General features: G+C 62.0%; 3 protein-coding genes across 8 annotated transcripts; 2 read left to right on the forward strand and 1 right to left on the reverse strand.

Annotated features, from left to right (window-relative positions):
* Window positions 1–35: 35 nt before the first annotated feature.
* TAF6 (TATA-box binding protein associated factor 6) lies at window positions 36–8,572 on the reverse strand. 3 transcript variants are annotated; one of them, XM_075907944.2, is made up of 15 exons: window positions 8,443–8,572; window positions 8,008–8,181; window positions 7,121–7,207; window positions 6,458–6,611; window positions 6,267–6,323; window positions 5,663–5,782; window positions 4,032–4,174; window positions 3,522–3,599; window positions 3,071–3,172; window positions 2,740–2,922; window positions 2,595–2,669; window positions 2,306–2,431; window positions 1,813–1,986; window positions 1,349–1,546; window positions 36–766 (listed from the first exon to the last, which is right to left on the reverse strand). In XM_075907944.2, exons 2-15 carry the CDS (start codon window positions 8,164–8,166, stop codon window positions 386–388), a joined length of 2,037 nt encoding a protein of 678 aa, XP_075764059.1. In that variant the 5' UTR covers window positions 8,167–8,181; window positions 8,443–8,572; the 3' UTR covers window positions 36–385. The 3 variants fall into 3 exon arrangements, with proteins under 3 accessions (XP_075764059.1, XP_075764060.1, XP_075764058.1); XM_075907945.2 differs by having other exon boundaries at window positions 8,401–8,454; XM_075907943.2 differs by lacking the exon at window positions 8,443–8,572 and having other exon boundaries at window positions 8,008–8,296.
* Window positions 8,505–20,219, forward strand: MBLAC1 (metallo-beta-lactamase domain containing 1). 3 transcript variants are annotated; one of them, XM_014575599.4, is made up of 2 exons: window positions 8,505–8,956; window positions 19,222–20,219. In XM_014575599.4, exon 2 carries the CDS (start codon window positions 19,380–19,382, stop codon window positions 20,199–20,201), a length of 822 nt encoding a protein of 273 aa, XP_014431085.3. In that variant the 5' UTR covers window positions 8,505–8,956; window positions 19,222–19,379; the 3' UTR covers window positions 20,202–20,219. The 3 variants fall into 3 exon arrangements, with proteins under 3 accessions (XP_014431085.3, XP_075764064.2, XP_075764065.2); XM_075907949.2 differs by having other exon boundaries at window positions 8,505–8,910; XM_075907950.2 differs by lacking the exon at window positions 8,505–8,956 and adding an exon at window positions 18,525–18,943.
* LOC102461172 (transmembrane 4 L6 family member 5-like) lies at window positions 20,199–22,875 on the forward strand. 2 transcript variants are annotated; one of them, XM_006127265.5, is made up of 5 exons: window positions 20,199–20,332; window positions 21,476–21,541; window positions 21,767–21,936; window positions 22,392–22,593; window positions 22,736–22,875. In XM_006127265.5, exons 1-5 carry the CDS (start codon window positions 20,258–20,260, stop codon window positions 22,748–22,750), a joined length of 528 nt encoding a protein of 175 aa, XP_006127327.1. In that variant the 5' UTR covers window positions 20,199–20,257; the 3' UTR covers window positions 22,751–22,875. The 2 variants fall into 2 exon arrangements, with proteins under 2 accessions (XP_006127327.1, XP_006127326.1); XM_006127264.5 differs by lacking the exon at window positions 20,199–20,332 and adding an exon at window positions 21,016–21,195.
* Window positions 22,876–23,254: the final 379 nt, after the last annotated feature.

Below are 23,254 nucleotides of genomic sequence, written 5' to 3' on the forward strand. Positions count from 1 at the left end.
GCTGGGAGGAGCCGGACCAGCACCGCGCCCGCAGAGCAAGGGCAGGCCCTTTATTGGGATGTAGCAGTTTACAGCGCAATATTTACAGCTGTTCCTGGGGGCAGCCCCCTTTGCACCCCCCAACACCAGACAGGTGGGGTACCCCAGGGTGCCTGGTCCACTAGCCTCTGGCACCTCCCTGTGGCCAATGCTGTTCCTGCACCAACCCAGGCCAAGCACTAGGTGCCCCACGTGCTGCAGGGGGAAGGGTCAGATCCTCTCCCTCCTCCCGTTACCGACCTTCGTCCTGGGCCACCCCGCGGGCAGGGATGTCACTGGAGGTGGGGGAGCGCTCAGTCTGCCTCAAACGCTGCCCAAGGGGGCAGAGCCATGGCAGGGGACAGGGTCACTGGGAAGGCTGGGGTGACCCGGCCACGCCACCCTGTGCTCCGTTGGCCTTGCCGAATGGGATGGGGGTGCCGGGGGGCGCCTGAGGGCTGTCACTGGGCTCCAGCTTGACAGTGGTGCTAGCGGGGGGGGCCAGGCCAGGAAGTGGCAGCCCTGAAGGTGCAGAGGGAGAGAGCTGGGCAGGGGGACCCCCCGCTTTCCCCCCCTCGCCTGGGGCGGGCAGTGAGACCACGATGTACTTCTGCACGCTGCCCGTGACGGTAGCGCTGGGCGCCGTCTGGGCCGTGGAGACCAGCTTGACCACAGGCTGCACGCCAGGCGCCGTGGTGCTGACGGGGGATGTGGCTGTGCCCACAGCGCTGGTGCTGAAAGTGATCACCTGCAATGAGAGGCCCGGAGGGTCAGCGTGCCCCACACACGGCACAGGGGAGCCCACGTCCAATGCCCTCCACCCCGTTCCCCCACTCCCATGCCAGCCTGCCCCCTGGACCTTGCCCCCACATCCCCACCTGCCCCCGCAATCCTCCCTGGGAAGCATGGGGCTGGCCCCCCTTCCCCACACCTCCCCATGCTAGCCTGCCCCCTGGAAACTCCAGGGCAGCACAGAAGGAGCCCTGGCCTTCCCCCACCCTCTCAGGACCCTTGCAGGGCAGCTGATCCCAACGGGATGGAGTGCAGGCTGCTCCAAATGGGGGGCGGGGGGGTTGGAGGGCAGGATTCAGGGGTCTGAGCAGCATTGCAGGCTGGGTGGCCTGCAACCCTGCCTGAGGTCCTGGCTGAGGGCAGGAGCGTGCCCGCCCCAGTGGCAGAGCCTAGCAGGGGCGTCACACGTCTCTCCCAGGCTGCAGAGTGGGGCTGTGAAGGCCAGAACACACCGCAGCAAGGGAAACTGAGGCACCGGTGGGGTAGAACCATGGCTGGACTGTGCCAAAGCAGCCCCCCATGACCCCTGCACCATTACCTGCTGGGAGGTGCTGTTGCCAGAGGCAGAAGACATGACGATGTACTTGGTGGGGGGTGGGGATGGCTGGGTAGGGGTGGAAGGGCGGCCGGACACCAGGGTTTGCACAGGCAGCGTGATGGAGCTGGGCACCTTGATGATGCTAGGGGCGCGCGGCGGGCCCTGCGGGGCCTGGGACAGGGTCAGCGTCGGGCGGGGCTGCCAGGTGGAGACAGACAGACAGACACTGTCAGACACACGCCTCCCATACTCTTGCTAGCCCCTCAAAACGCTCTCAGCCTCCCAGTCTGCCAGTGCCCACGGACACACAGCCCCTCCCGATGGTCTCTCACCAGCCCACCCCCCTAGCTCCCACCCCACTGGCCTCTGTTCCTCCCCCAAATCTCTCCTTGCTCCCTCCCTCTGCCCCACAGGCTCTCACCTCCTGCAGAGCCGGTACCTGCCCCCCAGCCGGCCCCTCGTACCTGCGTAATGGTGAGGGTGGTGCGGTTCACCTGCTGGGCCTGCAGGGCAGCCTGCGCCCGGGCTTTCACCACGTGGGTGCAGAGCAGGGCACCCAGGTAGCCATAGTCGGCCTTGTAGCAGTCCTGGTTGTCAGGCGGTGGGCGGATCTTGGCCAGCACGGGGGCACAGTGCTTCTGCGAGGCGGGCAGAGGGGAGGGTTGAGCAGGAAGCTAGCAGGGGGATACTGGGTAGGGCCCAGGAGAAGGGGCTGGGGGAGAACTGGGAAGGACCCCAGACAAAGAGCTGGAGCCTCAGGGATTGGCAGGGGCCAGGAGGAAGAGCGGAGTCTCCTGGCCCAGGCAGGGCCAGAAAGGAGCCGAACCAGGAAGTAGGAAGCCCCAGAGAAGTGAACTGGGAAGGAACTGGAAGAGGCAACTACGCTGCAGCCCCAAAGGATGAGCCCAGCGGCCATGACCCCGCCCCAGGCTACGCCCCTCTGGCTCCGGCACCCACCAGCAGAAGACTCTGGACGTGGTCGGCCCCGATCTTGTCAATGTTGCTGACGACTGGCCCCTCCACAATGCCGCGCACCCGCTCACCCTCCACCTGCAGCCGGGGCAGGATCAGCGTCTTGATCACCTGGGGGAAAGGAGCTGTCAGCTGGGAGGCCGCCCTCCAGCATGTCCCAGGATGCGTCCCTTTGCCCCGCCCCTTCACTCCTGAGGGCGCATCCCCTCTCCCAGAGCTGTTCCCAGCACACCCCAAATCCCTCTCCCCCTTGTGGACCCAGGGTCTCACTCACGTCATGGCCCAGCTCAGCCAGCCCGGCGATGGAGCCGTACCGTGTGGTCCAGGGGGTCTTGTCGTCCACCCAGCTCTGTGGGGACAAGGGAGCGGTGAGCTCTGCACCCAATTTCCCAAGGGGCCCCTCCCCAGGCCCCGCCCACCTTGGTGAAGGTCTTGGTGATGCGGGATTGGATGTTGTTGGTGGTGGTGCTGAAGTTCTTGCAGATCTGGGCAATGAGGCGGGCGGCGAAGTCCCTCAGGGCCCAGTGATTGTCCACGTCCGGCCGCAGGCAGAGCTGCCGGCTCACAATGCAGGTCATCACGGCCGGGATCAGCTCATGCAGCTGGTGGTGGTGGGGAGAGAGGTCAGTCACCGTCCACCCCACCAGGACCCAGCCCACTCCGGCCACCCCAGCAGGGTTCACACGGGGAACAGAACCCGTGGCTCAGCGCCTGCCCCCGAGCAAAGCCAGGAGCCTGGCGGCCACTCACATATTTCTCCAGGTAGAGGGTGGGGTTGTCCATCAGGGCCTTCACCATCCGCATCAGGTAGATGAGCAGCGCCAGGTTATTCTGCACCACATTCACACGCACCTGGGTGGAGATCCAGTCAGGGTTTGGTGCAGGGGGCCACAGCCTGAGGGGGGCTCAGCCTGGCTCCTTGCCCTCACAGAACCCCCAGCCTAGAGGGGCCGGCCCAGGGCCCACAGCCTGGGGAACGTGGCCTGGCTCCCCTGCCCACCATGGGACCTGTAGCTTAGAGGGGCCGGCCCAGGGCCCACAGCCTGGGGAACCTGGCCTGGCTCCATGCCTTCCTGAGCTTAGAAGAACTGGGCCAGGAATCACACCGAGGTGCTTGGCCCCGCTCCCCAGCCTAGAAGGGACAGACAGGCCAGGGGGTCACAGTCGGGTCGCTCCGACTGACGACAGCTCCTCCCCATACCCCCTCGGAGATGAAGGTGCTGAAGCGCGGCAACATCTGGTAGAGGCCGGGGTCCGTGGCGATACTCTGCAGGGCTTCCTGGGGGGCAGAGAGAGCAGCCTGTCAGCGCAGGGGGTGGGGAGAGAGGGGGTTGTGCCCAGGGACAGGGGCTCATGCATGCTCTGGGGGGACAGACAGCAGGGTCTGGGGGCTGAGAGAGCCCAGCAGCGAGGAGGGGGTGGGGTGGGCTCTGTGAGGGGGAATTCTCTCAGCTCTCGTGGGAGCCCACATAGATGTGGGGTGATGGGGAGCACTCATAGCTCTCGTGGCCTCACAGGAGCCCATGCACACCCCAGGAGGGGGGCGGATGGAGGTGATGGGAGCATCCAGCAGTGGAGGACTGTGGGAGCTGGGATGGAGCCCCAGGGGGAGCAGTGAGAGCACAGAGGGGCTGAGGTGGGGGACAGAGGGTGCTGACGACAGGGAGCAGTACGCTGGGAGGGGTAGGGGGTGGCGCATTGGGGCACTCACGGCTCGCTTGGCCTCACAGGAGCCCACACAGGCCTCGGTGATCTCCTTGTAGTACAGCTGCTGCTCCACCGACAGCTCGTGGATGCTGCGCGGCTTCAGTTTCAGCGGGGCCCCCTCCAGCACCGGGCCCTTCTTCTCCTTCCCTGGGGGGCAAGGTGTGAGCACAGCCCCGCCCCTCCCACTAACCCCGCCCCCTCCAGCACCGGGCCCTTCTTCTCCTTCCCTGGGGGGCAAGGTGTGAGCACAGCCCCGCCCCCTCCAGCACCGGGCCCTTCTTCTCCTTCCCTGGGGGGCAAGGTGTGAGCACAGCCCCGCCCCTCCCACTAACCCCATACCCTCCAGCACCGGACCCTTCTTCTCCTTCCCTGGGGGGGCAGGGTGTGAGCACAGCCCCGCCCCTCCCACTAACCCCGCCCCCTCCAGCACCGGGCCCTTCTTCTCCTTCCCTGGGGGGCAAGGTGTGAGCACAGCCCCGCCCCTCCCACTAACCCCGCCCCCTCCAGCACCAGACCCTTCTTCTCCTTCCCTGGGGGAGGCAAGGTGTGAGCACAGCCCCGCCCCTCCCACTAACCCCGCCCCCTCCAGCACCAGACCCTTCTTCTCCTTCCCTGGGGGAGGCAAGGTGTGAGCACAGCCCCGCCCCTCCCACTAACCCCGCCCCCTCCAGCACTGGACCCTTCTTCTCCTTCCCTGGAGGGCAAGGTGTGAGCACAGCCCTGCCCCTCCCACTAACCCCGCCCCCTCCAGCACTGGACCCTTCTTCTCCTTCCCTGGGGGGCAGGGTGTGAGCACAGCCCCGCCCCTCCCACTAACCCCACCCCCTCCAGCACCGGGCCCTTCTTCTCCTTCCCTGGGGGAGGCAAGGTGTGAGCACAGCCCCGCCCCTCCCACTAACCCCGCCCCCTCCAGCACTGGACCCTTCTTCTCCTTCCCTGGGGGGCAGGGTGTGAGCACAGTCCTGCCCCTCCCACTAACCCCGCCCCCTCCAGCACTGGACCCTTCTTCTCCTTCCCTGGGGGGCAGGGTGTGAGCACAGCCCTGCCCCTCCCACTAACCCCGCCCCCTCCAGCACTGGACCCTTCTTCTCCTTCCCTGGGGGGCAGGGTGTGAGCACAGCCCTGCCCCTCCCACTAACCCCAACCCTCCCGCACTGGGCCCTTCTCCTTCCCTGGAGGGCACAGTGCCCCTTGCCATGCAGCCCCACCTCCTGTGGCACTGGAACCATCTTCTCTTTTTCTCCTTCCTGGGGGGGGTGGGGAGGGAATTGAGCAGACCCCCACCCCTTCCTGCTAGCCCTGCACCCTGCTGCACAGCCCCACCCCTCCAGCAGCCAGGTGGCCTTCTCCTTCCTGGGGTGGTGGGAGGGGTCAGATGTTACAGCAGGGCCTGCCCCTGGAACATGGCCCTGCCCTCTTCAACACTGCTCCACCCCCTGGCCTGACCCCCTCCCTGTCCCAGCACGCAGACCTTCTTCCCATGAGGAGCAGGAGCCATGAGACAGTGCAGGGTCACCCCGACTAGCAGCCCACAGCTTACACCCCTCTAGTGACTGGCCCCATCCCCAGCACTACTCTGCATCCATTCTCCCAGCCTTCGAAGCCCCTGGCCCTGCTGCTCTGCTTGGGACTGACCTTTGCCATCCGGAGTACTTGCGCTTTGCCCTTTACCCTTTAGCGTCCCAACCTCCTCCTGCCCTGGCTTCGTGGGCTTCAGCGGCTCCGTGGCCTCAGCTTTCTGCTGCTCCTTGGGGGCTAGAGACACAGCAGGTTCACCAGCCAGCCCCAAAGGCACAGCCCTTTCGCACGGGGATGCAGCCACCTCTGGGGTGGGGCGGCTGGTTATACAAGGACCCCTCGCCCAGCATGGAGATGCAGCCACCTCTGGGGTGGAGCGGCTGGTTACACAAGGACCCCTCGCTCAGCGCAGAAATGCAGACACCTCTGGAATGGGGCAGCTGGTTACATAGGGACCCCACATGCAATGCTGAAATGCAGCTATGTCTAGGGCAGGACACAGGACAACATCAAGGGCACTTCTCAGTAGGAAACGCATTATCTTTTGACCAGGCTGCTGGATCAGTCTCTAGTTTCGGGGACCACAGCAGATGGCACTTGGAAAAGCTTGTCAGTCACCCTGCTCTGCAGACCAAGCGCCCAGACAGAACAGACACGCAGGAAGCAGACAACTCAAGTCCCTGTGGGGCACTGCACCTGGACACCTGGCTCCACAACTCACCTGGGGGCGGATTCTCAGGGATGGCGGGCTGAGTGCCTTCGATGCTGAGCCAGTGAGCTGAAAGGGAGCGGAGAGAAGGATCAGGGGCAAGCAGCACTGCAGGCTGGGTGCTGCACCTCCCGTTCCTTGCCCCCACATAATCCTTTGCTCTCCATGCCCCCTCATCCCTGTCTGTCCCATGTTGCCCCCACCTTTGAGGCACACGTCCAGCGGGACACGGGGCAGTGGCGTGTTGATGATGTCGCTCAGATCCACTTCTTTCTCTTCATAGAAGTAGAGCTCGCGCCCGCCCCCACTGGCATAGCGGAAGGGGATGAACTCCTGGGCATGAAAGCCATACAGCGGCTGTGGGGAGAGGGACATAGAGGGTGAGCTGGAGTCCCCATGTCAGAGCCTTCCCTTGGCTCAGCTCCATGGCTCTACCTGCCTTTCGGCACAGCCCCCGTGCTATACATGCCTGGCTCCCAACAGTAAATACAGCCTGGCTCTGTGGCTCTACCTGCCTTTTGGCATGTCCCTTGTGCAATACACACCTGCTGCACCAGGGAGAGGAGCACCATTTTGTCCTTGGGAAAACATATACCTATGCTGGAAATTGTCTCCCTGAATGTTACATGCGCCCTACCATAGTGACCGGCAGGGGGAACCTCCCCCCCCCAAAGCTCAGGGGAGTCTCTGTTCTAGGAATTCAGGCCTTGAAATCCATGAAAAGCCCATCTGCACTTCAGAACTGTCCTCCCCTCCCCAGCACCAAGCACATGGCCTTACTCAGATGGCCCCCAAGCCCACAGGACTCCAATGCCAGCCAAGAGCCTGCCCCACAAGCTCCTCGGGGCTGGGACTGCCCCTTTTACCTCCACGTTCTTCAGTTTCAAGGCATAGTCCACGTCGCTGGTGGTCAGCTTCCGACGCTTGCCCATGTGCATGAACTTCAGAGCATCCTGCAGGCAAATGGGAGGTGAGGGTTGTCTCACCCCTCTCTGCTCCAAGGACCCTCAGGCAACCAAGGGCAGGAGCAGAGCAACTGGGAGGTGGAGGCATTGGGTGCACGAGGTTCTCCTCGGGCCAGAAACTGGATGGGAGGGTCTTGGGACAGCTGGGGGCCCTGTATACCCGTGTGATTTCCATAACCCACCAACTGCTCAGGACAATGTCCGGGGGCCCACAGCTGGGTGATCTTCCAAAGACAGGGAAGTGAGGCAATGCTAGGGGCAGAGAGTGCCTGTGGGACCCCCTGCCCATACATGGGCAATCTGCTGGAGCCGAGAGGATGTGGCAATGCCAGGGAAGGAAGGGGAGATGCCGTGGACAGAGGAAGATTAATAAGACTGGGGCATGTCACCTTACAAAAGAGGAGACTAAAGAGGGATATGATGGACGTGTATAAAATCACAACCAGTGTGGACAAAGTAAATAAGGGAAATTATTTACTTGTTCCCATAGCACAAGAACTAGGGGTCATCAAATGAAATCAATTGTTAGCAGAATTAAAGCAAACCAAAGGAAGTAGTTTGTCACACAGCCAACCTGTGGAACTCCTTGATGGAGGATGTTGTGAAGACCAGGATTTTAACTGGGTTCAAAAGAGAGCTAGATACGTTCACGGGGGTTCTGTCCATTAATAGCTATTAGCCAGGATGGGTGGGAGTGGCTATCCTAGTCTGTCAGAGGCTGGGAATGGGCAGCGGGGAGGGATCCCTGTTCCGGTCACTCCCCTCTGCCGAGGACGGGGTGCCCGTACCTGGGTGATCTCCTTGACGCGGTAGCTGACCTCGTCGGCCAGCAGCTGGCAGGTCTCCTCGGGCACCTGGGCGATGCCCACGGCCTCTGCCATCACCTTCATGGACTCGGCCGGCAGCAGCGTGTGGCTCAGCTTCGCCTTCTTCTCCTCGGCCGCCATCGCGCCCCGCCGCACCTGCGGGGAGGGGGGTGAGACACGGGCCGGGGCGGCGGAACCTCCCGCCACTGCGCGGCCCGGACCCCAAGGGCCCCATCCCCCACCTGGCTGGCCCCGCCCCTTTCCCTAGCCCCTCCCCTAACTCCCGCCCCCCACCGTGCCGGCGCCCCGCCCTCTCCCGGCAGCTGCACGCCCGCGCTGCGGCGCAACCTCCTCGCCCCCGCTACATTCCCCCACCGATCCCGGTGCCGCGCTACACCCCTGCCAGGACCCGAGCACCTCCGAGGGGCGGGGCCAGCCCTGGAGACCGGCAGGCGGGCAGGGACGCACTGCGCAGGCGCGGGATGGGGCGCGGGAGGAGGACAGTGCCTGTGTGCGTGGTGCCTCACAGCTAGGACGGCGCCTGCGTGCCGCGCATGGATTCCTTTCTACCAAGCATGTGCAACATGGCCAAGTGCGGAAAACATGCGCGCTAGCGCCCCAGCCTTTGGTTGATGACGCGCATGAGCAGTCCAGATCCCTTTTTTTTTTAGAGGCACGCCACATCCCCACGCATGCGTCGCTCTCCCGCTTGCTGCGCTCTGCGAGGCGCCTACTGCTCATGCTTCATCCCCTCCCTCCCCTTCCCCCCTTAAAGGGCCACCGCGGCTATTAGCAGCCTTAGCCTAGGACTGGTGCGGGGCTACGCGGCTCCCCCTGCTGGGGCTGCAGCTGAGGAGGAGGAAAGGCGAGCCACCCCCTGCGAAGGTAATGGGGGCGCGTCTCTTAAAGGGGCCATGGCCTGTGTGGGGAGGTGAGTGGAACTGGGGCAATCAGAAGAGGCACATCAAATACAATATGTTGTAAGTGTAGGTGCTAGGGTCCGGGATTCCTGGGTTCTCTCCCTGATTCTAGGAGGGAAATGGGGCCGGGGAGCATTGAAGGGGAGGAGTTGGTGTCCTGAACACCTGGGTTCTCCAAGCCCTTTGCATGTCATAGGTTGCATGGCACATGCCCAAAAACCCAGTTTCCTTTTCCCCACAAACTCTAGAATTTCTCTTTGACCAACTTCCAAAAGCAAATCTTCCCTTTGATAATGAAAGGCTGAAAATTTCCATCCACAAACCTTTAGCTTATTGTTTTTAGACCAAACCAGGACAAATTCTCCCTTTGCACAAACCCTTGCAGATTTGGGGCCATTTTGCCTGGGAACTGACCTTGATGGTAAAGTGCTGCTGGCTGAAAAGATGCCCTTCCCCCACTCTTAAAATCTTAAATGAGCCGAAATGTTCCATAGAATCTCTATGGATAGTAATTCCATGCTCCAATAATAAGAATGTGGCAGTAGGGATATATTATTGACCACTTGATTAGGACAGTGGTATTGAAATTAGAGAGGGTATCAAAAAACTCAATAATAGTGGGGGATTTAAACTATCTCCATCTTGACTGGGGACACGACACTTCAGGATGGGATCCAGAGATCAAATTTATTGATATCTTAAATGACTGTTTATTTGAGCAGCTGGTTTCAGAACCCACAAGGGGAGAAGCTATTCTTGATTTAGCCCTAAGTGGAGAGCAGGATCTGGTTCAAGAGGTAAATATAACTGGACTGCTTGGAAATAGTGACCATAATGTAATCAAATGTAACATCCCTGTGGTGGGGAAAACACCTCAGTAGCCCAGCATTGTAGCATTTAATTTCAGAAAGGGGAAATATACAAAAATGAAGATAGTTAAACAAAATTTTTAAAAGGTACAGTGACAAAAGTAAAATCTGTGCAAGCTGCATGGAAACTTTTCAAAGACACCATCATAGAGACCCAACTTAAATGTATACCCCAAATTAAAAAACACAGTAAAAGAACAAAAAAGTGCCACTGTGGCTTTACTGGGTAAAAGCAGCAGTGACAGATAAAAAGACACCTTTTTAAAAGTGGAAGTCAAATCCTAGTGAGGAAAATAGAAAGGAGCATAAACTTTGTCAAATTAAGTGTAAAAATATAATTAAAAAAGCCAGAAGGGAGTTTGAAGAACAGCTAGCCAAAAACTCAAAAAGTAATAGCAGAATGTTTTTAAGTATATCAGAAGTAGGAAGCCGGCTAAACAACCAGTGGGGCCCTGGGACGATTGAGATGCTAAAGGAGCACTCAAAGATGATCAACTTATTGCAGAGAAGCTAAATCAATTCTTTGCTTCAGTCTTCATGGTTGAGGATACTGGGGAGATTCTCAAATCTCAGCCATTCTTTTTAGTTGACAAATATGAAGAATTGTCCCAAATTGAGGACAATTATTAGAGGAGGTTTTGGAACAAACTGATAAACTTAACAGTAACAAGTCACCAGGACCAGATGGCATTCACCCAAGAGTTCTGAAAGAACTCAAATTGGAAATTGCAGAACTATTAACTGTGGTTTGTAACCTATCCTTTAAATCAGCTTATGTACCTAATGACTGGAAGATAGCTAACATGACACCAATATTTAAAAGGGCTCTAGAGGTGATCCTAATAATTACAGACTGGTAAGTCTAACATCAGTACTGGGCAAATTAGTTGAAACTATAGTAAACAATAAAATTGTCAGACATATAGATGAACATAATTTGTTGGGGAAAAGGCAACGTGGTTTCTGTAAAGCAGGAGTACTCAATTTTGGAAGCCCTGGGGACCATAATGATACAGCACATGCCAAGGGCTGCATCTTAAGTGTAGTTGCTTATACATGCAAATAGCTTCTTTCACACTGGCAGGCATGTATGCAATGATTAAGCCTTAAGCTGCAGCACCGGAACCAAATGTGGCCAGTGTGAGCCAGTCAGCACCTCTCAGGCTCTGCCCACAAGGGTAAGCAACCATTAATTTCCACAATGCCCTGGCATTCCCCGCATCTCCTCTCTGGAGGCTTAGAAACGCCAACACCCTGTACCCATCTGTTTTGCCAGCCTGTCCACTTGCATCTTTCAGTGCTCACCCTGCCTGAGAACGCCTCACCGTTGTCGAGTGTGTTCCCAGGCCATGTTCAAAGGATCCCACCCGCGGGCCTCGTGTTGAGCCCCATGTAAACCCAAACCACACCACGGGCCACAAATGGGCTGTGAGCCACATGCGGCCGCAGCCCTGCTGTAAAGGGAAATCACGCCTTATTAATCTACTTGAGTTCTTTGAGGGGGTCAACAAACATGTGGACAAGGGGGATCCAGTGTACTTAGATTTCCAGAAAGCCTTTGACAAGGTCCCTCACCAAAAGCTCTAAAGCAAAGTAAGTTGTCATAGGATGTAGTGGAGCCTGGACTACCTTGCCTAGAAAATAAATGGTGATGTCTTACTTGTCCCCGGTTCATATCTCTAAAAAGCAAAACCCAGGCCTGTCTCAAGTCTGGTTCACACAGGAAAGGTTTGGGAGGTAGGAATGTTTTGAATAACAATGCAGATTAAGTGTGGTACAGTGAGACCACACAAAAAGCAACCTTATATTGGTACTTCTGTTTCTGATAAGCAAAAATTACAGATACAGTCATACAACTGTCAACCACACACATAACAGCAACATCCTGAGAAGGACGTGCTGCAAATAGGGCATTGGAAAGTCTTGCTATGCTATAAAATGGGCTTAGTAAGAACAATCAATGGGCAGGATTGACCCACAGATCTTGCTTAATGTAGCTAGAAGTAAGTAGGCCCTTCTCACCAGCACCCCAGTGCATGGCTTTCCATTGCATGGGAATTAAAGGACCTTCCCAGTGCATGGGAATCAACCAAGACCTCCTGCCTGGTACTATAGGTAGCATATGGGTGAAGTGTAAGTGAACTAGGCTTTATTATAGTAGATTTTTTTTTTATTAATTGCTTTTGCATTGCTTTGAGCTCTATTAATTGCTTTAGTATCTATAGTATTTAAGGTTTAAATTATATAGTAATTGTTTTTAAGGCTTATAAAACTTAAACAAATGTATTAACTGCTTCAAGCTTGTAATAAATGAGAAAGTGGTTAAGTCTCCCTAGAGTGTCCTGGTTTCCCTTGGATCGAAAATATATCGAACTACACGACATGAGATAAGAGGAAATGTCCTTTCATGGATTGATACTGGTTAAAAGATAGGAAACAAAGGGCAGGAATAAACTATAAGTTTTCCGAATGGCGAGAGGTAAATAGTGAGATTCCCCAAGGGTCTGTCCTGGGACCCATCCTATTCAACTTATTTATAAATGATCTAAAGAAAAGGGTAAACAGTGAGGTGGCAAAATTTGTAGATGATACCAAACTGCTCAAGATAGTTAAGACCAAAGCAGTCTGTGAAGATTTTAAAAAGCTCTCAACAAACTAAGTGACTGGGCAACAAAATGGCAAATAAAATGTAATGTTGACAAATGTAAAGTAATGCACACTGGAAAAAATAATCCCAACTAGATGTACAACGTGATGGGCACTAATTTAGCTACAACTACTCGAGAGAGAGATCTTGAAGTCATTGTGAATAGTTCTCTGAAAACATCCAGTGGCTAGGTCTAGACTACTAGGCTACAAAGCAATTAATATCGCTGTGCCTCATTTGCATGCCTTATGAACCGCCATTTTTGCACAAGGGGCTTTTGTGCAAGAAGAAGATGTCTACACTGCTCCTTGTGTAAAAACCCCCTCTTGCACAAAGCCGTTCTGCTGCTTATTTTCAGGCAGAACAGCTCTTGCGCAAGAGGGGGTTTTTGCATAAGAAGCAGCAGTGTAAACTGCTTCTTCTTGCGCAAAATGGAGGTTCATTAGATATCCAAATGAGGCACGACGATATTCATCGCCCTGCCTCATTTGCATATATTCTTGTGCAAGAATGCGCAATGTAGATGTAGCCCAAGGTTTTGTCTTGTCTTGATTCTTTTGTCAAAAGAGGCTTTTCCGACATTTGGCCCGTCTAGACTGGGCCAAATGTCAGAAAAAACCCTCTCTTTCGGAAGCCCCTTTCTTCCTCGTGGAAGGAGGAATACAGGGGCTTCCGAAAGCGCATTTGCACTTCCGCAAAAAAAAAGCGGAAGTGCAAACGCATTCCCTGGACACAGCAGGGTTTTCTCAGGATACCTCCGGTATCCTCAAAAGAACCCAGTCTAGACGTAGCCTCAGTGTGTAGCGGCAGTCAAAAAAGCAAATAGGAATCATTTAGAAATGGATAGAGAATAAGACAAAAAAATCTTAATGCCTCTATATAAAACCATGGTGCACCCACATCTTGAATATTGCATACAGATGTGGTCACCTCATTTCAAAAAAGATATATTGGCATTGGAAAAGGTTCAGAAAAGGGCAACAAAAATGTTTAGGGGTTTGGAATCAGGTCACATATAGAGATTAAAAAGACTTGAACTTTTCAGCTTAGAAAAGGGGAGACTAAGTGGAAGGGGATATGATAGAGGTCTATAACTGACTCATGACTGGTGTGGAAAAAATGAATAAGAAAAAGTTATTTACTTATTCTCACAATATAAGAACTAGGGGTCACCAAATGAAATAGGCAGCAGGTTTAAAACAAACAAAAGGAAGTTTTTCTTCACTCAGCGTACAGTCAAACTGAGAAATTCCTTGCCAGAGGATGTGGTGAGCGCTAGGACTTTAACAGGGTTTAAAAAAAGAGCTAGATAAATTCATGGCCTGTGTCTAGACTGGCCAGTTTTTCCAAAAAATCAGCCATTTCTCCAGAAAAACTTGCCAGCTGTCTACACTGGGGGCGAGGCGGGAGCAGGGCGGTTCGGGGTGAGCTGGGAGGGAGCGAGGGGGGAGCCGGGCGATTGGGAGGGAGCTGGGAGTGGGGGAGCAGGGAGGTTGGGGTGAGCTGCGAGGGGGGAGTGGGGTGGTTGGGGGCGAGGGGGGAGCGGGGCGGTTGGGGTGAGCTGGGAGGAGGTGAGGGGGGAGCGGGGCGGTTGGGGTGAGCTGGGAGGAGGTGAGGGGGGAGCGGGGCGGTTGGGGGGAGCTGGGGCGGTTGGGGTTGAGGGGGGAGCGGGGCGGTTGGGGGGAGCTGGGGCGGTTGGGGTTGAGGGGGGAGCGGGGCGGTTGGGGGGAGCTGGGGCGGTTGGGGTTGAGGGGGGATCGGGGCGGTTGGGGGGAGCTGGGGCGGTTGGGGTTGAGGGGTGAGCTGGGGCGGTTGGGGGGAGCTGGGGCGGTTGGGGTTGAGCGGGGCGGTTGGGGGGAGCTGGGGCGGTTGGGGTTGAGGGGGGAGCTGGGGCGGTTGGGGGGAGCTGGGGCGGTTGGGGTTGAGGGGGGAGCGGGGCGGTTGGGGGGAGAGGGGGCTGGGAGGGGGGAGCTGGGGCGGTTGGGGGGAGCGGGGGCGGTTGGGGTTGAGGGGGAGCGGGGGCGGTTGGGGGGAGCGGGGGCGGTTGGGGTTGAGGGGGGAGCGGGGCGGTTGGGGGGGGGGGAGCGGGGGCGGTTGGGGTTGAGGGCGGAGCGGGGGCGGTTGGGCGGAGCGGGGGCGGTTGGGGTTGAGGGGGGAGCGGGGGCGGTTGGGGGGAGCTGGGGCGGTTGGGGTTGAGGGGGGAGCGGGGGCGGTTGGGGGGAGCTGGGGCGGTTGGGGTTGAGGGGGGAGCGGGGGCGGTTGGGGGGAGTGGGGCGGTTGGGGGGAGCTGGGGTGGTTGGAGTTGAGGGGAGAGCTGGGGCGGTTGGGGGGAGCTGGGGCGGTTGAGGTTGAGGGGGGAGCTGGGGCGGTTGGGGGGAGCTGGGGCGGTTGGGGTTGGGGGGTGAGCTGGGGCGGTTGGGGAGAGCTGGGGCGGTTGGGGTTGGGGGGTGAGCTGGGGCGGTTGGGGGGAGCTGGGGCGGTTGGGGTTGAGGGGGGAGCGGGGCGGTTGAGGGGAGCGGGGGCGGTTGGGGTTGAGGGGGGCGGTTGGGGTGAGCTGGGGCGGTTGGGGTTGAGGGGGGAGCGGGGCGGTTGAGGGGAGCGGGGCGTTTGGGGTTGAGGGGGGAGCTGGGGCGGTTGGGGGGTGCGGGGGCGGTTGGGGTTGAGGGGGGAGCGGGGGCGGTTGGGGGGAGCGGGGGCGGTTGGGGTTGAGGGGGGAGCTGGGGCGGTTGGGGGGAGCGGGGGCGGTTGGGGTTGAGGGGGGAGCGGGGGGGCGGGGTTGGGGGGAGCGGGGGCTGGGGGGAGCGGGGGCGGTTGGGGTTGAGGGGGGAGCGGGGCGGTTGGGGGGAGCTGGGGCGGTTGGGGTTGAGGGGGGAGCGGGGCGGTTGGGGGAGCTGGGGCGGTTGGGGTTGAGGGGGGAGCGGGGCGGTTGGGGGGTGCGGGGGCGGTTGGGGTTGAGGGGGGAGCTGGGGCGGTTGGGGGGAGCGGGGGCGGTTGGGGTTGAGGGGGGAGCTGGGGCGGTTGGGGGGAGCGGGGGCGGTTGGGGTTGAGGGGGGAGCGGGGCGGTTGGGGGGAGCGGGGGCGGTTGGGGTTGAGGGGGGAGCTGGGGCGGTTGGGGGGTGCGGGGGCGGTTGGGGTTGGGGGGAGCGGGGGCGGTTGGGGTTGAGGGGGGAGCGGGGGCGGTTGGGGGGAGCGGGGGCGGTTGGGGTTGAGGGGGGAGCGGGGCGGTTGGGGGGAGCTGGGGCGGTTGGGGTTGAGGGGGGAGCGGGGCGGTTGGGGGGAGCGGGGGCGGTTGGGGTTGAGGGGGGAGCTGGGGCGGTTGGGGGGTGCGGGGGCGGTTGGGGTTGAGGGGGGAGCGGGGCGGTTGGGGGGAGCGGGGGCGGTTGGGGTTGAGGGGGGAGCTGGGGCGGTTGGGGGGAGCGGGGGCGGTTGGGGTTGAGGGGGGAGCGGGGGCGGTTGGGGGGAGCGGGGGCGGTTGGGGTTGAGGGGGGAGCGGGGGCGGTTGGGGGGAGCGGGGGCGGTTGGGGTTGAGGGGGGAGCGGGGCGCGGGGGGCGGTTGGGGGGGGGGAGCGGGGGCGGTTGGGGTTGAGGGGGGAGCGGGGCGCGGGGGCGGTTGGGGGGGGGGGAGCGGGGGCGGTTGGGGTTGAGGGGGGAGCGGGGCGGTTGGGGGGCTGGGGCGGGGGCGGGGGCGGTTGGGGTTGAGGGGGGAGCTGGGGCGGTTGGGGGGTTGCGGGGGCGGTTGGGGTTGAGGGGGGAGCGGGGCGGTTGAGGGGAGCGGGGGCGGTTGGGGTTGAGGGGGGAGCGGGGCGGTTGGGGGGTGCGGGGGCGGTTGGGGTTGAGGGGGGAGCGGGGGCGGTTGGGGGGAGCGGGGGCGGTTGGGGTTGAGGGGGGAGCGGGGGCGGTTGGGGGGAGCGGGGGCGGTTGGGGTTGAGGGGGGAGCGGGGCGGTTGGGGGGAGCGGGGGCGGTTGGGGTTGAGGGGGGAGCGGGGCGGTTGGGGGGAGCGGGGGCGGTTGGGGTTGAGGGGGGAGCGGGGCGGTTGGGGGGAGCGGGGGCGGTTGGGGTTGAGGGGGGAGCGGGGGCGGTTGGGGGGAGCGGGGGCGGTTGGGGTTGAGGGGGGAGCGGGGCGGTTGGGGGGAGCGGGGGCGGTTGGGGTTGAGGGGGGAGCGGGGGCGGTTGGGGGGAGCGGGGGCGGTTGGGGTTGAGGGGGGAGCGGGGCGGTTGAGGGGAGCGGGGGCGGTTGGGGTTGAGGGGGGAGCGGGGCGGTTGGGGGGAGCTGGGGCGGTTGGGGTTGAGGGGGGAGCTGGGGCGGTTGGGGGGTGCGGGGGCGGTTGGGGTTGAGGGGGGAGCGGGGCGGTTGGGGGGTGCGGGGGCGGTTGGGGTTGAGGGGGGAGCGGGGCGGTTGGGGGGTTGCGGGGGCGGTTGGGGTTGAGGGGGGAGCGGGGCGGTTGAGGGGAGCGGGGGCGGTTGGGGTTGAGGGGGGAGCGGGGCGGTTGAGGGGTGCGGGGGCGGTTGGGGTTGAGGGGGGAGCGGGGCGGTTGGGGGGTGAGCTGGGGCGGTTGAGGGGTGCGGGGGCGGTTGGGGTTGAGGGGGGAGCTGGGGCGGTTGGGGGGAGCGGGGGCGGTTGGGGTTGAGGGGGGAGCGGGGCGGTTGAGGGGAGCGGGGGCGGTTGGGGTTGAGGGGGGAGCTGGGGCGGTTGGGGGGAGCGGGGGCGGTTGGGGTTGAGGGGGGAGCGGGGGCGGTTGGGGGGTGCGGGGGCGGTTGGGGTTGAGGGGGGAGCGGGGCGGTTGAGGGGAGCGGGGGCGGTTGGGGTTGAGGGGGGAGCGGGGCGGTTGAGGGGTTGCGGGGGCGGTTGGGGTTGAGGGGGGAGCGGGGCGGTTGGGGGGGGGGGGTTGGGGCGGTTGAGGGGTTGCGGGGGCGGTTGGGGTTGAGGGGGGAGCTGGGGCGGTTGGGGGGAGCGGGGGCGGTTGGGGTTGAGGGGGGAGCGGGGCGGTTGGGGGGAGCGGGGGCGGTTGGGGTTGAGGGGGGAGCGGGGCGGTTGAGGGGAGCGGGGGGGGGGGGCGGTTGGGGTTGAGGGGGGAGCGGGGCGGTTGGGGGGGGGGGGGCGGTTGGGGTTGGGGGGGGGGAGCGGGGCGGTTGGGGGGAGCGGGGGCGGTTGGGGTTGGGGGGGGAGCGGGGCGGTTGGGGGGAGCGGGGGCGGTTGGGGTTGAGGGGGGAGCGGGGCGGTTGGGGGGGGGGGAGCGGGGGCGGTTGGGGTTGAGGGGGGAGCGGGGCGGTTGGGGGGAGCGGGGGCGGTTGGGGTTGAGGGGGGAGCGGGGCGGTTGGGGGGAGCGGGGGCGGTTGGGGTTGAGGGGGGAGCTGGGGCGGGGGCGGTTGGGGGGGGGGGAGCGGGGGGTGGGGGGAGCGGGGGCGGTTGGGGTTGAGGGGGGAGCGGGGCGGTTGAGGGGAGCGGGGGCGGTTGGGGTTGAGGGGGGAGCGGGGCGGTTGAGGGGAGCGGGGGCGGTTGGGGTTGAGGGGGGAGCGGGGCGGTTGGGGGAGCGGGGGCGGTTGGGGTTGAGGGGGGAGCGGGGCGGTTGGGGGGAGCGGGGGCGGTTGGGGTTGAGGGGGGAGCGGGGCGGTTGGGGGGAGCGGGGGCGGTTGGGGTTGAGGGGGGAGCGGGGCGGTTGGGGGGAGCGGGGGCGGTTGGGGTTGAGGGGGGAGCGGGGCGGTTGGGGGAGCGGGGGCGGTTGGGGTTGAGGGGGGAGCTGGGGCGGTTGGGGGGAGCGGGGGCGGTTGGGGTTGAGGGGGGAGCTGGGGCGGTTGGGGGGAGCGGGGGCGGTTGGGGTTGAGGGGGGAGCTGGGGCGGTTGGGGGGAGCGGGGGCGGTTGGGGTTGAGGGGGGAGCTGGGGCGGTTGGGGGGAGCGGGGGCGGTTGGGGTTGAGGGGGGAGCTGGGGTGGTTGGGGTTGAGGGGGGAGCGGGGCGGTTGGGGTGCAGAGCTGGGGGCGGGGCGGGGCGGGGGCTCCTCGGGGCAGAGTTCTGGCGCAGGGGGTCTAAGCCTGCCCCAGTAGGGAAGGGGAGCGCGGGGCGGTGGCCACTCTCCCGGCTGACACTGCCCGGGGCGGGGGGGCAGCGCTGTTGGGAGAGCAAAGCCCCGCGAAAGGGTTTTGGCGTCGTGTCCCTCGGCACGTCCCGTCCAGCCCGGGAGATCCAACGTGGCGGCGCACGCTGCGCTCCGGGCCGAATCTCGCCTCCCAATATGGCAGCGCTGATCGGCTTCACTCTGCCGCTTTCAATATGGCGGCACCCATGACCAACTTCCGGTCAGGCGCAGGCGTAGCCGTTCCCTCGGGCCTAGATGGTGGCGAGCTGGGGACCATCGCTTCCGTTGAGGTCGTCATTCGCTTCCGGTCAATCCGCCGCCCACGAGATCTTGTGTCTGCTCGTGGCGGAGTCCCGCAACAATATCCGGGCTGGTTGGGCGCGCGCCACTCTGCGGACCCGACCATTGTAGGGGCTGGTGGGGGAGAAAGAATGGAGATTGGTCATGTCTCTAGGGGGCGGGGCGGGGCACGGGGCTCGCTGGGAATGAGGCCAGGGGAGGACTGGCTGGGATGAGGGCGGTAGGAAGGTGGGGGAGGGGCTGGCTGGGGGAGGATGAGGAAGGTGGGGGAGGGGCTGGCTAGGGGGATGACAGCAGTGGGGACTTGGGGGAGGGAGGGGGAGGCAAGCCATGCCCCGTGGCAACTGTGGTTGCAGCCTCTCACTTGCCCCATCTTTCTCTCTAGGTTCCCCAGACGGAGGTATTGTTAGGCAGACTCTGGAGTCCCCTTAACCTCCAGACCTGGGCCCATTGAACTCTGACCTCCAGGACTTCAAACTTTGTAACCTCCAACCTCTGTGAAGACCAACCTCGGCGGGGGGGGGGCATCCTGTGACCCTCCCCATGTCCCTTTCTCCCTCCATGAGCCAGCTGGAGCAACCAGAGCCCCCCGGAGACCCCTCCCACTTGGATGCTGCACCTATGCATACGGAGCCCCTGGATTCCCCCTTCATCCCAGGCACCCCCTACTCAGTGCTGGTGCTGCAGGAAGGGTTCAGCCAGGTGCTGCCAAATGGGCATACACAGGCTGACGGCACCATCACACTGGTACGGGGGCCCCAGCTCACTCTGGTGGACACAGGAGGCCCCTGGAGGCGGAAGCGGCTACTGGAACTGCTGGCGGCCCAGGATGTGGCCCCAGGCGACGTGTCCCATGTTGTCTGCACCCATGGCCACTCAGACCATGTTGGCAACATCAACCTGTTCCCCACAGCTACGCTGCTGGTGGGGTTCGACCTCAGCCAGGGTGAGGGGCTGTACCTGCCCCACAATCTGGGGACTGGCACTCCCTATTCCATCCATCCCGGCCACATAGAAGTGGTGCCCACACCTGGCCACACAGCTGCCCACACCAGTGTGCTGGTGCATGGCACAGCCCTGGGCACAGTGCTAGTAGCCGGGGACCTGTTTGAGCGGCAGGACGACGAGGATGCTTGGCGGGCACTGAGCGAAGATCCAGCCCGGCAGGAGCGGAGCCGTCGATGGGCGCTGGCTGTGGCCGACGTAGTGATCCCTGGCCATGGGCCACCCTTCCGTGTGCTGCGGGTGCACAGCAGCACCAAGGAGGACCAGACACCCCTGGGGATGGGGAGAGAGACCATGAGGCCTGAGACCTATGTAGGACAAGGCATGTCCGTGCCCCCCGAGACTTTGAGCTGCAATTAAACACCTTGGTCTCCCCCAGTGTGGCCTCTTATTCTTGGAGGATTTTTCCCAGGGACATGCTCCTTCTTCAGATCTGCCTGCCCCTCGCTCCTGTGGCCTCTGCACCCCAAAACAGGAAAGTGAGAAGCCAGGTACCCCCCCAGATGGTATCAGCCCCCAAACTCCTACAGCTCCCAGGGGCAGAGCTGCAGCATAGGCTGAGGGGGCAGCTGTGTGACCTGGTGTTTATCTCACATGCAGGCCGAGCCCTTTTATAGTTTAATTGCCCTGTTTGTGGCACAGGGAAGTTGGCCACTTGCCCAGCAGCCAAAGATAATAGGGGACTAAACCCCATTACACAGAGCCCTCTGCCGTCCTGCCCCAGAGATGCTGGCTTTTGAGTCTAGCTCTGGGGTACCTGTTGATCGGGCTCTGCCCATAGTATATGTGTCATGCCTGATAGGGTCGATCAATAGGCCCAGTTGTTAATGACGCTTGTGAGGATTTATGCCCAAGGACACGGGAACCTGGCACGGCCTGGCACCACCGCTGACACCTTCATAACACATGCTGCACAGTACAGAGCTGGGGGCTCCACTGGGAGTCAGGACATCTGGCTTCTCTCCCCAGCTCTGCCCCGCCAAGCCTGGCACCGCACATGACCCTACAGTAGCAACCTCCACCTGAGGGACCCACTGCTAAGCCCCCCCAGCCGCATTTGTTCCAGGTTCACACCAGGCACCTGGGAGCAAACTCCAGTGGGTGTGGTAGGGGTGGAGCTGCCCAGTGACCCCCGTATAAGCAGCAGGCTGCGCCAGGTCCCACAGTAGGCGTGATGTGCACAGGGAAGTGCTCCCGAGTGGTGGGCGTGGGGCTCTGGCCCCTGGCACTGACCTGCATTGTCTGCAATCTGATCCTCTGCTTCCCCGCCTGGGACCTGCAGTATGTCCAGCAGCGGGACCAGCTCACCCCCGAAGTGCTGTACCTGGGGGGCCTCGTCGGGGGTGGCCTCTTGGTGAGCTGGGGGACAAGGAGGAGGGATAGCTTGGCAAGGGGGCACCAGATTGGGGCTGGGCCAGTAGGGATTATGGGTCAGGAGTGAGGGGCACCAGTAGGGCTGCAGGGGAGCCCCAAACTAGGAAAGTAGAGGGGCTGCAGGTTGGGAGTGAGGGGCACCAGCAGGGCTGGGGGGAGCTCAGGGCTGGGCTGGGGGTTGGAAGTGAGGGGCATAGGCAGGACTAAGGAGAGGCTGGGGGTAGGGGCTGCATCCTACCACTGATTCTCTCTCTCCCCAGATCCTGATACCTGCGATTCACATCCAGGCGACTGGCCGGCAGGGCTGCTGTGGCAATCGCTGTGGGGTGAGCCCCCCCCCCAGCTCTTGCTCCAAGCAAGCCCCACACTGCCCCCAACCCCTCACCTCCATGGGGAGCTGAGCCCCTCCCCAACAGGGGCTGTGCTCCTACACACCTCCAGTGAACCTCCCAGCACCCTTGGCACCAGTGGGGTCCCCTTCCCCTCTGATCCATGGCACTAGAAGGGTCTCCATGGGATCCCCCACTAACAGGGTCTCCCCCCCCCCCCAGATGTTCCTGTCCATTCTCTTTGCTCTGCTGGGGGTGGTTGGCTCAGTCTACGCCGTGAGTGTTGCCTCCTTGGGGCTGGTGAACGGGCCCCTGTGCCAGGTGCGGAAGTCGAATGGGAGCCTGGGCGCCTGGGAACAGCCCTTCCGTAGCCTCGACCTCGAGCAGTTGAGGTGCGCGCCACAGCGGTATAATGTGGCCTTCAGGTCGGGAGTGAGGGGCACTGGCAGGGCGGGGGGAGCCCAGAGTTTGGTTGGGAGGGCTGGAATGGGCTGGCAGGGGCTGTAAGTTGGAAGGGCAGGGGTGGGGCTGTAAGTTGGGATGGTGGGTCTGGGGGGGAAGTGAAGAGGGGGGGGCTGGTAGGGGCTGTAGGTTAGGAGGGTGAGGCTGGGGGGAGTGAGGAGCACTGGTGGGGGCCAGGCTGGTAGGGGCTGTAGGTTAGGAGGATGAGGCTGGGGGGGAGCGAGGAGCACTGGTGGGGGCCAGGCTGGTAGGGGCTGTAGGTTGGGAGGGTGAGGCTGGGGGGAGTGAGGGGTGGGGGTGGGGGGTTGTAGGTTAGGAGGGAGGGGCTGTAGGTGGGGGACACCAGTGTGGCCTGGCGCTGGGCAGTTCCTTGCTGTGCCCACAGGGAGCGGAGCTACTTGTTTAACACCTCGACGTGGGACACATGCGTGAAGCCGCCTGGCGTGGTCCAGTTCAATGTGATTCTCTTCTCGCTGGGGCTGGGCGCGGCGCTGCTGGAGCTGCTGCTCTGCGCAGCCCAGGTGCTGAACGGCCTCTTCGGTTGCCTCTGTGGGACGTGCAACAGGAGGCAGGACCGGAGCGCCAAGGTGCGGCCCGGCCCAGGCCCGCAACCGGGTTCCTTTCCCAACCCACCCTACCCCACCCCATTGCCAGCTGCGTCCCCGCGTCAGGCAATGGGCCGGGCATGAAGAGGCACCAGGCAGAATTGACCCTTGTTCCCTTTTTCAGGAAACCCGCTACTGAGTCACGCCAGGGGAGCAGAGACCCAGGAGTGTGGGATCACCGCGACCTGCGAAACTGTGGGGAGGGGGAAATGTAAAGGGCAGCCCTACCCCGACAGTCTGTGCCCCGGCTGCACCCAATAAAGCCCAGGGCCCAGAAGCCGACGCCCCCGATGGCGGGGCTGTGAATTGCGGCCTCTGCTCTGCACAAACTTCACGTGTCTGATTGTGTCAATAGTGAGCCGTAGTGGGGGAGGAGGCTGGGGCCTCCTGAAATGCATGAGTCACAACTCCTGCTGTTGTGCCCAGCCGGTGCCCCTCACTCCCGTCCTGCAGCCCTTGCCTGCCCAGCCCTGGGCTCTCCAGATCCAGCTCTGCCCTCACTCCTGATCCGCAGGCCCTGCCAGCCCAGCCCTGGGCTTCTCCCACGCTGCTGGTGCCCCTCGCTCTTGACCTGCAATCCCTGCACCCCCAGCTCCTTGCCAGCCTAGTCCTGGGCTCCTCCCAGCTCTGCCAGTACCTTTCA

This window comes from Pelodiscus sinensis, chromosome 22 (assembly GCF_052426305.1).
Source record: "Pelodiscus sinensis isolate ZL-2025 chromosome 22, ASM5242630v1, whole genome shotgun sequence".
In the NCBI taxonomy this organism is placed as follows: Eukaryota; Metazoa; Chordata; order Testudines; family Trionychidae; genus Pelodiscus; species Pelodiscus sinensis.